The sequence below is a fragment of the Serinus canaria genome, chromosome 5, assembly GCF_022539315.1.
Source record: "Serinus canaria isolate serCan28SL12 chromosome 5, serCan2020, whole genome shotgun sequence".
NCBI lineage: Eukaryota > Metazoa > Chordata > Aves > Passeriformes > Fringillidae > Serinus > Serinus canaria.
Genome location: NC_066319.1, coordinates 28,733,376 through 28,749,640, shown reverse-complemented (window position 1 = coordinate 28,749,640; position 16,265 = coordinate 28,733,376). Strand labels below are relative to the sequence as shown.

Sequence of the window (16,265 nt, the reverse complement as noted above, 5' to 3'; positions counted from 1 at the left end):
AGTTGAAAGACCTGAAGCTTGTGGAGAAAATGTGAGCATTGCCTCCAGTCAAGCTAGTAGAAGAAGGTGTAGAATAGCATTTTGCAGCCATTATACTGCAGTCTGCCTGGGTTGTTTTGCATTGTGTTTGCACTGACAAGAATTTCAGTGCAGGGCAACCTTGTCTGTAAAATATGCAGGTGGTGGTTGTGCTGGGAGAAGCTGCACTTAGAATGGCACAGGAACATCTCCCCGCCTCCCACCCCACCATACTAGAGGATCCAGAGAGACATGAGCCAAGAGAAGCAAATGAGATTCAGCTTTGGAAAATGCAAGCTCAGTCATCTAGGGATATGTCAGCTCAAAATACAAGTACTATGAGAGGTGTATGAAGCAATGTGAATCTGAAATAGAGTGGGATGTGATACTGAGCAGCAGAACAGTCAGAATTTTGCTGTATGAGAAAGCAGAACACTCTTCCAAACTGAGGGAACTTTGGCTCTGTATACAAAGCCATCGGTGGTGTTACTTAACAAGATGGCAATTTATTTCTCTACACCTTCATTCCTAAGAGTATGGGACTATTCTTGTTGTCTGTTTCCTATATCAAACAACAACAACAAAATCCAAAAGAGGAAAAAAGCCAGAAATTTTACTCCAGTGTTGCTCTGGAGCAGGTGAGCAGGTGCCACTGAAATGAGGCAGGTTGCTAGAACTAGGAGGGCAGCGTTTGCCTCTGTTTTTAGTGTTAAAATTTGTGTAACTGCCCTCTTCATTGGACTGCCTAAGCATCACTGAGCAACCTTGTTGAAGGTAATGGGGACCTGCCTGTGCAAGAGGCGTTGGAGGAGGCTTGGAGGGGGAATATGCTGTGTGGTGGTAGTAAAGCAGGAGAATGATTTGAAGAAGTTCATGGAAAAAGAGTTCCAGCATTTTAAATGAATGAGACTGGTAAAGAGGTCAGAACTGAGCTGCTCAGACTCCAAAGTACCAGAATGCTTTGATGTCAGAGGAGGGCAGAAGCTTTTCTCTGATTTCCTCGTATGTGTCCTACAGATGCAAACTCATTGCAGACCCGAGGGTATTACATGGTATGGTGCAACCAGCCTGGGAAAAGGGGGTGCTTTCAGCAAGTGTCATGCTGGCTTGAAAGACAGACAAAAAAAAGAAGGGAAAAAATCCAAACCCAGAATACTGACAATGCTTCCTTCCAAAGAAAGTAATTGGTGAGAAAGCCGGAGCAGGTCACACCTGCTGCATTGAGGTAGAGCTCCTTGCTGGGGAAAGTGGCAGCTCCTTATGCCCTCCAGCAGTGATGACTTTCACCCAGAGGCTGGCAGATGGGAATGGCCATTGGGCTGCCTTGGGGCAGGTGGTTCTCTCCATTTCACCTCTATTTAGGGGCAGAGCATGCTGCAGCATCCTTTGCTAGCTGCCCCAGGCAAGTAACACAGTCAGCTCCTGGCTGTGGGTCCTTGTAAGGTCTGGCTGAGCGCCACAGCTCTCTGGGATATTCTCACTTGGAGTTTGGTCCTGCCAATGAACATTGTTACAAGGACAAGGTCACTGCTTCCAATTTACTGGAGTTTGGTATTCCTGCTGTAATGCATAGCACAGCAGATTTCTATCAGTCCTAACATTGTCACTGTTATGGCAGCTCACAAAGTGGCTTTTTCTTTCTTGTGTCCCTGCAGCGTTCTGAACCGCACCCCTCCCAGTCTCATCCAGGAGATCATTTTGGTAGATGACTTCAGCTCAGATCGTAAGTTTGGACCTATTTCCTTTACATTTATTTCTTCCCTTCTGTTTTCCTGGTTTTTGTTTGCCCTGTTGAGTCCCCCTCCCTCACAGATTCCCTCTTGTCTCTTTGCAGGAGAAAAAGAAAAGAAAGTAAGTCTGTGTTTAATGTCCATGCATGGCAGAGACCAGAGCTTCTTCCTCTTTTTCTTTCCATTGGGTCTTCCATTTCTGTCAGTATGGCAGGTTTTGCTAGGTGGCCAGGGATCTCTGTCAGGTTTCATTAGGCACCATTTTGTGAGCCATTTAGCACAGATATATATGTAGCAATGCTGTACGTGAGCAGAGCTGGTACTTACAGACCAAGAGGAAAGAGGATGCAGTGGAGCATACAGAAAATTGCTGCTTGGGGTCCTGCAGACAGGCTGAGGTGAGACTGGCTGTCTGCCTCCGTGTGCCTGGGACCCCAGCTGTCCCTGTGGGAAGCTGTGGCACAGTTACTGCTTTGGACAGCACCATACTTTCTTCTGCAGCTTGGCACGGGGATGGAGTGTCTACTGAATCAGTTCCACCAGAACTGCAGACTGGAGGCTCTGGAGTCTTTCCCTCTGTACAGCTGCTCTTGCTCCTGGCTGTTGTGTAGTGGTTGTGAGGTGGTGGGCATAGAAGACTTCCTGCTTCTCCCATGATGTGTTCTTGATTCAAGGACAATCTAGTTATGTACCATCTATAATGATCGATAGTTACTCCTTCAGAACTTTACAGATAGCTGTGAATGCCCGCCTTGGCCTGCTGAGGTAAGGAGGCAATGCTATTTTGATTTTGCAGCTAAATGCTTATGTAGCTTTGGCCACAAAAAAAAACATTTTAAAGGTGGATGCTGAGATGAGGGATTTGAGTTTCTGAGGGCCTTACAGTGTGTTTTGAATAAGTACCAAGCTGTGCTCAGCTGTTTAATTTCAGTGTTTCTGAGCACTTCCAACAAACAATCCTAAGTGTTCCACATTCTGCACCTAAAAATTCAGTTCTTAAGGGGCAAAGTGTTCCAGATAAACAGTGATGGATTTCTGGTACCTGTTCTGCACAGGGTTCAACCATAAGCTCCCATTTAGGCTCCTCAGTAAATATAAAGATTTTTAAAAGCCTCCATCCTGTCACAGCTCTTATTTTTAACCTGGCAGCTGGATATTTCTGGATATAGCTTCTTCCCTGAGACACGTTCATGGAGGCACTTCAGCTTTAATGCTTTAATACCTGCCTCAGTTTCTCCAAATATACTGAGAGTTTGTCATCTCTGGCAAGTATCTACAGGCAGAGCCATGTGCTCTGCTCCTGCAGAGTGAACGACTGAAAAAGGTTTCTCATACCTGAACTTGTGACTTGGCCAAGATCAGAGCATTGCCTTCCCTTGTCGCAGAGTTCCACCAAAATCTTCGTGCTCTATAATTCAGAGCACCTGCCACTTCCCTTGGATGATGCAGCATCTGCCAAAGTGCCAACATAAGAGCAGTATTTCAGATTGCACAGATCCTTGAGAATGGAAGTGCTTGTACAGGAACGTGCTAAGAGGTGTACTTTGGCTAAGGGCCTTTGCATTCTCCCCAGAGTGCTCAGCGTGTGGGACGATGACAGCAGGAAAGAGGGGGCATGAGACATATAAAGGAATATGGAATAAGCAGGGAAATTGGGGTGAATTTGATGGAGCAAGAATAAAGAGCAAGTTAGAAATTGCTGTTCCTATGACATCTGCTAGGGCAGGAATAGAGAGGATGACAGAGGACTAAAGACTCGGTGCTCATTGGTGTCTGGCTGGAGCAGGTAAATGTTCCTCTCCCTCATATTCCCTAGGTAATGGAAAAGAGGGATGCCAAGAGTTTCTAGCAAGCTGCCAGCAAAGCCCTTGGTCAGGCATCCATGTGTCAATGTGCTGGTTTCTCCAAGGAAGCAGGTTGCATTCCAGGGGCCTTTATTAAATAAAATCAAGTGGATATTGCCCTGAGAACAAATGTCAGGTGATGCCCAGATGAGCCACTGAAGGCAAAGAGAGCAGATAAGAACTCTCTTTTCCTTGGCACTTTGGTGATTTGCAGTCCCGCTTCCCTGTGTTCCCTCCTTTTCATTAGTGCCCAATGCCATGCTGCCAGCACATGCCCCATTGTTCTTGTGAAATGCTGAGCAGGGGAGATGGAGGCCTGGCTGCTCAGAAAATTGGGAAACATGGCTCAGCTGCTAAGGAGGACAGCAAGCAGGCAGTGCTCTTCTGTGTACTCTATAGACAACAGGATTGAGGCCATCACGCTGATTAATGTGGTGTTAAGTGAAAGCAGAATTTCCCCTCCCATGGAGAAGCAGGAGGACAGTTGATTGGGGCTCTCTGTTGAAGCCAAATAATTCATGTATGTGTACTAAATGTCTTTTTTGCTTTCCCCAAGCTGAGGACTGCCAGCTCCTTACCAAGATCCCAAAGGTGAAGTGTCTACGAAACACCCATCGAGAAGGTGAGTGTGGAAAGCTTTCTAAATACAAAGATCTTGCCTATTTTTCCACATGATCCTGGTTGCCTCCCAGCTGCTTACAGCTGTTGTTTCTTATAGTTAGAGTTTGTTTTTTCAGTATAAGCATTTGGAAGTTCTGTGGAGGGAGAGCACAGCTTATCAACTCTCAGGCTTCAGGGGTCTCATGTAATACTTAAATAATGAGAAGTGGTGTCCAGAGGCCTTGGCTGGATCGCATTTTAAGATCTTTATGAATAAAGATCCAGATGTAAGTCTCGTCCTTTTAAACACAAGCTAACTCTTACACTTTCAAGTGCAAGATAAGCTGTGTAGGAGGCATGGGAGAAGGAAAACCAATCATGTCTCTATCATAAAGAGATACAATTAAGGAAAGTTTTTTGTCATCTATCTGCTACATACATAAATGACTTCCCAGCTGCTCTTTAGTTTTACCCACGTGTGCTGGCTTATTTTTAAAGCTGTCAGTGCACAGCAGGTTTGGAGCTAGGATCTAGAAGGAGAGACAAAAATCACTGTTTAGTTCACAAAGAGCATCCCACATAGTGGAATGGTCTGTAAGAAAGTAAGGAGTCATCTGAGAGCCAGGCTGGTATCTCTGCAGGGCAGAGTAAAGGACAAATAGGAATAAAGCAGATAAGCAGTAAGGAAGGCAGAAAGCAAAGAGAAGAATTTGGCCATGGGGAATTGGTGATGGAGGCAGCAGGGTGCTCAATGGGAGAGCTAGTGAGCAGGCAGCAGCCAGGTGTCTGTGGGGAGGGCAGGAAGGGAAGAGCAAGGAGCCAGGTGGAAGTTCTGTGTCATGGGCAGAAGTGACAGGATAGGTCATTGATTGTGTGCTGGGAGGGCTCATCTGACTGTCCCCAGGGTATGCCCTTCTCTAAAGCTGCTCTCTGCTCCTGATGGAGATGTGGTATAGGAGAATCACCTGCTCTTTCCCTGCAATGGCCACACACAGTATTTTTTCTGAAGGAGGCTCAAATGTTTCCTTTCCTAACCTTCCTGCTCCTTCGCTGTCCTTTTCTCCTCGCAGGGCTGATTCGCTCTCGGGTGCGAGGAGCTGAAGTGGCAGCTGCTGACATCCTCACCTTCTTGGACAGTCACTGTGAAGTCAACAGCGAGTGGCTGCAGCCAATGCTTCAGAGAGTGAAAGAGGTGAGCACCATGTCCTGCTCTGGGATGGATGGAGCTGGCCTGGCCTGGCCTGTTGGATCCTCTGCCCTCACATGCCTCAGCAGAACTGGTGAGAGCAAGCCTGCCAAGGTACTCCTCAGGCAGGCTGTTACAGAGGAAGGTACAGCCTGAGCTAGATAGGCGAGAGATCTCTCCCTGATGGGATTTTGTTCTGCCAGTGTGACAGAGGCAGGAGGTGCAGAGATGGGATGCAATGCCGAGTGCTGGAACCACCAACTTGTACCTCCTGTCTCTTGCAGGCATTGTGCTTCCTCGTCCTGTTCACCTGTATGGAGGACAGCCCCTTGGGCAGCATACATTGTGCAATTTTTCCATGGTTCCCTCACCCCTGCGGCTGGACCCTCCCCTCTGCCTTGTCACTGACAAATTTTTCCTTCTATTAATGTTCCCACTGAGCTGCCACCATACATCACGTGCATGCAGGCAGCTTCCTGTCACAGAGAAGCTGCTTGTGACTGCAGGGATGTCCCCTTTGATGGTTCACTTGGCAAAGGATTGATGGAAGGCTGGAAGAATGAAAACGAGGCAGAAATATTAGCAGCTGTCACCCTGACTGCACTGCAGAGCTGGAGGGAGAGATGATACCGCTCTGCTGTAAGAAAAGGCAGGGGAGAGGTTGTGGTAGAGGTCCTGCTTGCAAATGGCTGGGATTGTTCCCCTCTGAAAAGAGGATCCCATGAAGTAATGGGCCTTAGGAGAAAGGGTGGAGGCTTTAATGATGCTTTGTAAGCATATCTGATTAGCTTAATATGAGGGAGCAGAAGAAGGTGAAACTTCAGAATAATTGATGAATTAAAAGCTGCTTTTAATTTTTGTTCAATAAGGCCCATAAATGTTTACTTTTTGGTCTTTAAGTCAAGCTGCAGCACCAGCACAGGGGTTCCTAAGCAGAAAAAACCTCACTCATTTCTTTAGGGAAAGATCTAAAATGCAAAAGCCTGTGTGCTAGCTCTAGTATACAATTTTTTTAGTGAGCAGATTTCAAGTCAGCCTATTTCTGATCTACTTTCTACATTTCTCATGTACATCCTATTATAAATTGCAGTCTTGCCCTAGCCAGTCCTGGTACGGATTGGTTGGAGTAGTGGCTGGCACACCAGGCTGCCAGGTGGGTGCTGGAGTCTCAGGCTGGGCAGACACACTCTGGCTGGGCCAGCATCACAGCTCAGAGGGGAAAAAAACATGAATCCTCTTACCAAGGCTGTCCCATCCTAGCCAAGTGTGGTACATCATGAGGAACTATTGCAAGGCACAGAATGAAGGTTTGATAGCAAAGGCATGGATGCTGGCAGCTGTCCAATAACAAGGTGCTGTTTCTGACATTGCCAGCTCGGTTTCATCTTACATGGCAGCTGTCACAACACTGTGACAAGGATGAGGCTCTGTCTCATGATGTTGAAAAAATGTTCAATTTCTGCGTACTAGAAGGATTGCAAAAGAAAGCTGCAAATGTCTATATGCCTTAATGGCAATTAAGTACTCACAATATCTTGATATTATAATGTATACAATGTGTCATATGTATTATAAAGTTTGCACTATGAATCTTGATGTGAGGTCTTGATTCATAGTACTTCTTAGGAAATGCTTTATTCGAGTTTTGATAATTTCTAGGCTGATGTTAATGAGCTAATTCAAGGATGGCTGAGCAGGTGTGCTGTCAATAGATATCAAATCCAAGCACAAAACCCTTGGGACAGTGATTGATGCCCTGTGACTGGGCAGGAAATAAAGAGCTGCTTCTTAGCAGAATCCCTAGGTGCTGGAGTCTGACTCCATTCCCAACATCCATGGCATGCAGCTGGCTGGTACCCACCATCTCCATGTTTGGATTTAGTGGCCACAGATCCCTTGCACAGCTACCAGAACCACATTGGAGAAACCAGACAAAGATTTACACATGCAGCTTTGTGTTTCCTGATCTCTGACAGCTTTGCTGGACATTCAAGAAAGCCTGACCCCTTTTTTCCCCCCTTTCTCTCTCTCTCTCTCAGGATTATACCCGAGTGGTGAGTCCAATCATTGATGTTATCAGTCTGGATAATTTTGCCTACCTGGCAGCATCAGCAGATTTGAGGGGAGGTGGGTATAATGAATGGCTTATATAAGTTAGACCTGAGAGATGGTGCATGATAAATAAGTTGTGCTGTCTTCAGCTTTCCAAGAAAATAGAGTGATGATCTTTCTGAGGGGTTATCTGTCCCTTTTTCTCTACAGCTTGCCAAGTCAGATCTTTTGAAGAGTTAGAACAAAACTCAACTAGTTTTTTCCTCTTCACCTTGAATCCCTGTCATAAGGCTTAGCAGTTTCAGGACTTAGTTAATTGAATAAATATCTCACTGTGTCCTCACTATGCTGCATGTACACTGAAGTCTGTCAGGCACTTCCAGTTGCTGCTTTGATCTGCCAGGCTATCTCGTGCCATCTTCTGAAAAGCATTTACACCTTTCCCCTCACAGCTGATCACCCTGCAGCTGTTCCTGTGTTCACCCCACTTCCTGGTGCCCTTCTACATCTTTTATGGCTGGGGCTCACTTCTGCACTGCTTGCCAGCCAAAGGCTACCTGTTCTTTGGCTACCCTTAAGAATGGTATAAAGTTAGTGACTCTGCTGTGCTCTGCTACCCACCATGGGCCATCTGTAAGTACATGGTAGTCTTGAAAGACATGGTGGGTACAGTGATCTGCAGGCCTTTTTTCCCCCAAATATATCACATCCTACAAAGTCCTTGATTCAAGCCTCATAACTCTGGGTTTGCCTTTGGTAGAATAAACTGGCTAGAATAGAATTACATCTCAGCCTGGCAACACTCTCCTGAAGGTGTGGAGTGAAATTGAGGAGAGATCTGTAATGCCAAGACAGAAGCTGAAGAGCTCTACATTAGGATAGGCTATTGCCATTTTGGGAAGACTGTGAGGGAGGTCATGGAAGGAACACAGGGGCAGGCTGTGATATAACAGTGCAGACTATCACTGAAAGATATTACTACTGTTTTTACAATAAGAAAACCAATTTGGCATGTCTTTTTCCTTTTCAGGGTTTGACTGGAGCCTTCATTTTAAGTGGGAACAGATTCCTATAGAGCAGAAGATGTCCAGAACAGACCCAACTCAGTCTATAAGGTACACTCTGACACATGGGGTGCTCTTCTCCAAATACCTTTACTAAGCCTTCACCAGTGGGGCAGGGAGAGTATAGGGACTGCCTTGCTGAGGACAAAATGCCCCAGTGTTGACGATGTTGATGATGACAAACTCTTCTTATTACTTTCTGAATACATTGAGGTCTATACCCTAAATGTGAGAGTACTGCTCTCTGAATATTGTAAGATTAGTGATTATTTACTGTCATGCACACATGATAGTAAATAATCACTATTCTCTACAAGCCACCTCTTCTTCTGTAAGTTTGCTCTTGTGTTGTCCCTAACCCAACACTCTGAATGCCTCAGAAATCACTTTGGGGTTTTTTAATTAGCCTCCACCTTTCAGATGAAAACTTAAAGAATGGAGCAGATAAACAGTCATCCTGCATGGGTAAAGCAGATCAGAAAACTGAATCTTACCTAGTAATGTGGGCATAGAATTACTCCCACCTACTAAATCTGCATGTCCATGGACAAAAGAGATTCTGTTGGCTGGAGCGGTTGTTGCCAACCTCACTGCAGGGTACGTGGCTCTGAGACAGGTAGAATGTAACAGATCCTGATATGAAGAGTTGTGGTGCTTGTCTGCATAGGCAGGCAGCTCCCTGATTGTAATATAAAAGTATTATTTAATTCCTCAGTGTAATTTGTGAGCCTCTGTTTTGCACTCCAGAGGCAACCAGCTTGCTAACAGCAGAGCAGTACATGCAGCTTGTCACACCATGTCTAATTGGTGAACACAGTCATCAAACAGTGTCCATCATTCCTGCACACTGTGCATATTTGTATAAATGCAAAAGACACAGCATTACTCTTGTAGTGCTTGCAAGACCATCTAACAAAGGCATGAGGATGATCTAGTGAGAGGCATCTCAAACCTGCAGCAGGCTCACATTCCAGCTCTGCTGTTTTTCTCTTTTAAATGAGGTATGACTTGTGATGCCTGGACAAATTGTCTGCCCTTTAAAATTAGGTTTGTGGGGCTACATATATGTGTGATTATTTTTTCTGGATTTCTCTTTTCTCTTCCAGAACCCCTGTCATAGCAGGAGGCATCTTTGTGATTGACAAGTCCTGGTTTAACCACCTGGGAAAATATGATACTCAAATGGACATCTGGGGAGGAGAGAATTTTGGTAAGTTTAGGATGTTTTAAGGGAATGACACACTAATGCAGAACTGCTTCCCAGTCTTCAATGCTTAGAAGAGCATTTTTTTTTTGTGAGAGATCTGATCAGCATGTCAGTGTAAGGTTAGGGTCGTGGTCAGGTAATCCCCAAGGGGGTCAGAGCTGTATCACTGTCAGCATAAAGTGTGTGTGCTCAGGGCTGCGCTCTCCTATAGACACATGTGCTAATATACAGGAGCTTCCACAGTACAAGAAAGAAAGAAAGAGGAGCCTCCTGATGTTTAAATTGCTGCTTGTTTTTGGAGAATATTCCTCCAGTTCTTCACATGACATTCTGTGTTGCTCCAGCTTTGAAGTGGGTAGCCACTCCTGCAGCCTCTTCTTATACCTGTTCCTCTCTTGCAGATAAATCTGAATTGCTCTCTCAGCTTGAGAGAGCTGAGGTTAGAGAGATATTTTTCCTAATTAAACAAGCCTCTTTGTGAAGGGAATTTGGTTACAAATAGACTCAGAATGCAAACATTTAGAAGCAGACTAGGGCATCACAAACATCTGAGGAATTCAGAGGCCCAGTGTAGTCTGTCCACTCACATGCTGTTTTAGGGCATGATGCTTAAACCCATCTCCTTGCGCTGAATAGTGACACAGATATGCCAGGCATCTCTCTTGGCCCTGTATGAAGGGATGCTGCAATGTCACCAGGTGTTAATGACAAAAGCAAGATGAGTTTTAAAGAGAGATTCATGGAGACCTCAGGTATTTGGGACATTAATTTAGAAATGGTGAAGATGGAGCTCAACTTCAGTAGATTTCTCTGTAGCTAACACTGAAAAAAAAATCTGTTTCTATAGATTCCATAAATGTCACAGATTTGTAAATAAAACCTTTCAAAGAAGGATTTGTATGGTGTTTCCTAGCACTTGGATAACCAGTTAGAAAGAATGAAATAGTCAGGAAGAGGAAACTTTTGTTTCTCTGAACACAGCTGGGAGAGCTGTCTCTTTCTGAGATACTTTCTAAAACCATTAAATAATATTTTGGGCTGATAATAGACTCTCAAGGTACCACATTTTAAAAACAAAATATCTAATAATGAGTGTTCTCTGTTTTCCCAGATCTTGACTCCGTTTTGTGGTATTCTTTATATTAAAAAGAGATTTGAAATAGTGCTCGCATTGGAATCTCAGCAGTCCTAGTAGCATCAGCTAAGCACTGTGGCAGAAGTCACAGGAAGCCTTTACCCAGGCATGAAGATCCCCTCCCTTATGTCCCTCAGGAGCAGAGCCAAACTCAGCTCCTTGCTATCCCTAGCCCTGCTCTGGCTGCAAAGCCAGTTACTTGGCCATGCTGCCAGCCTCTGAGCTGTGACTGTGTAAAAGCTGTAGACCCCAAAGATGGAGAAGGAATATTTCTTAAGGCTTTTCTCTGTCTGCTTCTGCCCACCTGGGAGTCCAGTGCTGTAGTTAGGTCCATATGTCAGTAGCATGATGCTAAGTAGAGCTCTCTGCCATAAGTATCAGTAAATTATTTGCATGCTCACAGCCATTCTTCTGTATAGAGCTGATCAAAACCACAGAATTGCTCCACTGAAATTGTTTAATTCTCCTTGAAATAGCTCTTGTAAAGCTTGGCAGTGGCTGGGCCAGGCTGTATGACTCAGCCACATGTACAGGGGCTTGCCAGTTTTGCCTTGTTAGGAGGTTTTTCTGTAAATTCAATGTCCCCTGTCACTTGTCCCTCATTCTCCATCAAGTCTGCTGCTGAAAGCATAGGGATAGAAACCAATCTGGATTTTATAACAAAATGTATTAATTTTCCTTAAAGAATTCACAATGGTTAATTTAACCTCTTAAAAAGCAGTTTACCATACTTAATTGAAAACTGGATTTCCTGATCAAGGAAAAATATTGATAATGTTCTGATGAGTGGGAAGGGACTGTTTGAATTAGGTCCTCATTTGTAGATGAGATGAGAGAGTGGTGCTGTCTAAGATGGTGTAAGAAGTCCTCTCTTTGGAAATAGACATTACTTTCAAGTCACATGTGCCAGACTGAGAGTTCTGGTTTTGTTGTAAGCCACAGTGAGTCAGAAGCTCATTCCAGGAGAGCAGATGTCAGCTGGACACATCACCAGACAGAAACTTATGTCTTGGTTTTTTTTTTTTTTTCATTTGTTCATTCCTAAAACCCTTCCTCTCTTCAAATCTGGAACTCCCTATTAAAAAGAATCTGAAAATAATTAGCTCTGGATAAGAGTCAGGAGAGAAAAGCACTACTAAGAAATGCTAGAAAATGCAGTCCAATAAAATGAGGTCTTTTACTGAGAAGCTGCATTAGATGCACTATCTCCCCGCACCCTGCAACTCACTGTTTGAACTACCTCTCAGGATGCAGAGAGGAAAGCAATGGAGAAAGATGAAGTTTGGGAAGATGTTAGTGTGTGTATGTGGTTTCAAACATCTGTTAGATCTGGATACATAATTTCTTTTTAATTTCTAAGCATCGGAGCTGCATAAATTGGGCATTACTGGAGGGAGATCCAAGCTGAGTAGTTTTTGAAGTAATCAGTCTATACATTATGAAGCCCCCTTGGTAAAGACTACCAAACCACCCAGCTAATTTTCATTTTCCTTCTTCCTTCTCTTTTCATCACCACATGAGTTGAAAGTGGAAAACCCCTCTGGTGTGACAGTGATTAAAACAGTAAGGACAAACCCAAAAGCTTGAGCAAGGTCACATACCTTCTGTGATGCAAATAAGTGCCTGCACATCAAAGCTCCATGCTCTTCTAATCCTTTAGCAAAATGTTGAATCTAGCTTCAGGATAGGGTGGATTTCTCCAAGTAGCAGGATTCTCTCTGTATTTTCATAGTCATACTATGTGAGACTGGTGTCTGCTCTGAGCAGTTCCCCCAGCAGAGGCAACTGCAACACAGTCAGTTGCTCTAGTTCATTAGTAGTAGAGCCAGCCAAAATGAGGAGAAGGAGCTGTTGTAAGGTGGATAGCCTATAGGTATGAGGGAGAGGGCTTAGCTCTAGACATTGACTCCCTATACCCTCATCTTGTTCTGTTCTTTCCCCTTGCCTTCTAAACTCCCTTTCTTCCTCACATTATTTGCTTTACAGAGTAAATTCTTCCTTTCTAATTCCATCTGTGTGTAGGGATGAGAGGAACAAAGTCCAAAACAGGGGGCATGTGTGGGAGTGGTCTCAGTCTGTTGCCAAATGCCATTCTGAGGGCCTGACATCCTGAGCAACCTTGAAGACCTTGTCTCATTTCACTGAGACACCAATGCAAAGGTGTCTCACTGAAATGAGACCAAAGAGGAGCGGGACTGGAGAAGGCTTGGAAGTCCCTGAGCTGCAATGGTTGCCTCCATTTTAACAAAGGGAGGACAGTTTCTCTGCTCTCACCATGGCATTGCTTTCCCTGATTTCACTGTTGCAGGCAATACACCTTGAGCAGAAGGGCAAGAGAATTGCCCTTCTTGGAACTGTTGCAGCTGTTTGACTCTTGGGGTCTCTTCCAGAGCTCTCTTTCCGAGTGTGGATGTGCGGTGGCAGCTTGGAGATTGTTCCCTGCAGTCGAGTGGGACATGTGTTCAGGAAGCGCCATCCCTACGACTTCCCCGAGGGAAACGCGCTGACTTACATCAAGTAGGTGTTGGGAAGTTCCTGTTGGGCATGTCTAAATGAGTCTGAAATCCTTGTTGTGCTTTTCCCTGGTAATGGAGAACAGCTTGTGGCTGAGCATCTGTTCTCAAGGGAAGGATGAGTTGCTGTTTTCTGTGAACAAAACCTGTTCCCTTCTCTGTTGTTGGTATTAGTGTGTCTCATTCCTTCTTAGTCTCTGGTGAGGGGCATGGGGAGCAGTATGCCAGAGAGACACCCTGGCCATTCACACATGCTGCTCTGTGACATGTGTGGGGGTATCAGCAGCCCTTGGACATCTCTGTTGTCTCTGAGCTGTACATGCTCTAAGGCAAACCCTGAGGACAACTTCTACTGCAGGACAGATGGGGGAAGAGAGATGAGATTAAGTGCTTGACAATGAAAGTGGTCAAACACTGCTTCAGGGGCGCAGAGAGATCATGAAATCTCCATCATTGGGCATTTCAAAACTCAACCAGTCAAGACCCTGAACAACATGACCTAATGTGAGGCTAGTCTGATTTGGACAGGAGGTTAGAGGTTAGACAGAGCTGCTTTCCAAGCTGAATTATCCCATAATGTTATTCAAATCTGGGAAAAGGGATACTGTAAATGAGTGTGATGGTGACAGTCAGGCCCAGTGTCTCTGCTGAGGAAGTATGTGTAAAAAAGTCATGGTAAACTATGGCTAATAAATTTTTAATTTCTGAAGTGTCATTCCAAGGCTTTGTAGTCCTAACACAATCAATCTCTACCCATCCATACTGCCTAGTCAGTTCTGTGTTTGGGACTGTCCCCCACCACCTGCTGGCAGACAGGCCTTGGGTCTGCTCCTGGGAGGGCGGGGAGGGCAGGTTCTGCAGCAGAGCCTCTCCTCAGCACAGCATCTCCCCTGGCCTTGCAGGAACACCAAGCGCACAGCAGAGGTGTGGATGGATGACTACAAGCAGTACTACTACGAGGCCCGGCCCTCGGCTATTGGCAAGTCCTTTGGAAGGTAAGCTGCCCCAGACCTTGGTAGGAGGGCTCTGCTAAACCCCTTGGTAGCAAGAAATAGTTTTTAGGTCTTCTCTGAGGCTAAGTGTGAGAAATAGAGGTGCTCTAATGCCTGCCTTGCCAGGGAGGTTGTAGCTTGAGTGTCTGGCTAATGAGGTTTGCTTCTAATTCACTTAATTTTTTCCCCTGTAACACTACATAAATCATTTGTTAGCAGGAGGCCAAAGGGATCTGTAATGAAATTAAAAGACCAGACATTTGAAGTGGCTAGACAGGAATATTTTTCGATCACAGCATGAAGCTGTTGTGGAAATGTGAGCTGTATCCTGAGCTCGAGTTGAAGTTCCTGGGCAGATGGAGAATCCCAGGGCAAGCATGGCTGGCTGGCACATGGGGCATGTTGCACTTGGTGCACTCCCACTTTCCTGATGGATGGAGGGTAGTTTGTCTGGTTTGTAGGGTAGGAGAGAGCATGGCTGATGGTAAAACTTAGAAACACAAGCTGCAGAATTGTGCTTCTTACAGCACCTTTGCTAAAGCTGTTTTCAGGCCACACAGGATTCATTGTTATCAGCTTAACAGTTCTCTGTGACCCAGAAATCAGTGATGGACACCAAAGCTGGGATGAGAGGAGAGCTTGCTGTCTATGCTCTCAAACTCCTATGGCTCCCAAATAAATGTAAAAATCCCAGGAGTGCTGCACTTCTGTGGGTTCATCTGCCTGTGAAGAAAAGGCTATTGTTGTATCAGTGTAGGAACTTGGTAAATGTGGTTATATCTCAAATGTGTAGCTATTTGCACAGGATAATGATGCATCTTCTACTTATTTATGACAACCAGATCACTTTTCTTGCTGTACACTTTGCTTTATTATCATGATGCATTACATATCTTCATAAAAATAGCTTTGCCTACCTAATTTATCAGCCCTTGAGCTGACTGCAGCAGCTGGACTGGGACCACATAGCAAGTAACCCTGCTGCTTGTGAAGGAAACAGACTATTGCATATTGTGTGTGGATATATTGCTCATGTATTTTAGTGGCAAAATCTGCAGTTCTTGCTCGCACAGACTTCCTAGTGACTTTACAGGTGGCATTGGCTGAAAAAAAGCTGGAGCAGAGCATAAGACTTTGACTTCAGGCAATTTCCTGTAATAACAGCTCGGTGAACCTGCATTAAATCTAGATTTTAGGGTGCAAATGCCTTTGACACCATCACTGACAATTGGCCCTAAAATGGACCTTCCTTCCCCTCAATTCTGGTGTGGATATGAAATCTCAGAACGTTCCCCTGAGGTATGTGGCCTCGTGTATATGTACAGTGGCCTCTGTGGGCTGAGGATGGAGAGTTACATGGGTACCACTGAAATTCCTTCCCAACACACAAATGCAGTGTTATAGCTTAAAGACAAGAGTTCCTGGTCTCACTGCTCAGTAGGACTGCTGGAGGGAAATCCTCTTCTTCAGCCAGCTAAAGCCAAACAAATCAGCAGTGGAAGGACTGCCACAGCAGACAGCTACTGAGATGTTGAGTTAATCTCCCCTTTTACTCCCACCCTTTCCCCAGACTGCTTAAGAACAAATAATTAAGTTCTTCAGATCTCAGTTCTCCAACCTGAGCCTAGACCTGCTCCCATGAACTAGAGACATGCTTTAGCACACACAGATTAATCATCTGTATGTACCTGTGCACAAACACTTTCTGGGCCTTTTCAGCAGCTGATTGTTGTGCAGGTTTCATGGTATGCCTCTACAGGGGCACCCAGAGGCACAAACACTTTCCTGATCTTACAGCAGTTTTACTGCAATGTATTATTTAACAAGGTAGGACCTGGGCCCTGCCATCGCTCTGAGCCAAAGTAAGTGCAAGAGCAGCTCTCTGAAGGTGTGAGCAGCTCTCTGAAGGTGTTTGTTTTCCATT

General features: G+C 45.0%; 1 protein-coding gene across 2 annotated transcripts in view; it reads left to right on the top strand.

The window, feature by feature from the left end:
* GALNT16 (polypeptide N-acetylgalactosaminyltransferase 16) overlaps window positions 1–16,265 on the top strand; it is a 75,813-nt gene that overhangs the window by 45,544 nt on the left and 14,004 nt on the right. For both annotated transcript variants that reach the window (XM_030240311.2, XM_030240310.2), the window contains exons 4-11: window positions 1,674–1,741; window positions 4,149–4,214; window positions 5,263–5,384; window positions 7,418–7,505; window positions 8,461–8,545; window positions 9,601–9,704; window positions 13,227–13,353; window positions 14,252–14,344. In XM_030240311.2, the coding sequence (XP_030096171.1) occupies window positions 1,674–1,741; window positions 4,149–4,214; window positions 5,263–5,384; window positions 7,418–7,505; window positions 8,461–8,545; window positions 9,601–9,704; window positions 13,227–13,353; window positions 14,252–14,344 (753 nt within the window). The remainder of the gene's footprint in view (window positions 1–1,673; window positions 1,742–4,148; window positions 4,215–5,262; window positions 5,385–7,417; window positions 7,506–8,460; window positions 8,546–9,600; window positions 9,705–13,226; window positions 13,354–14,251; window positions 14,345–16,265) is intronic.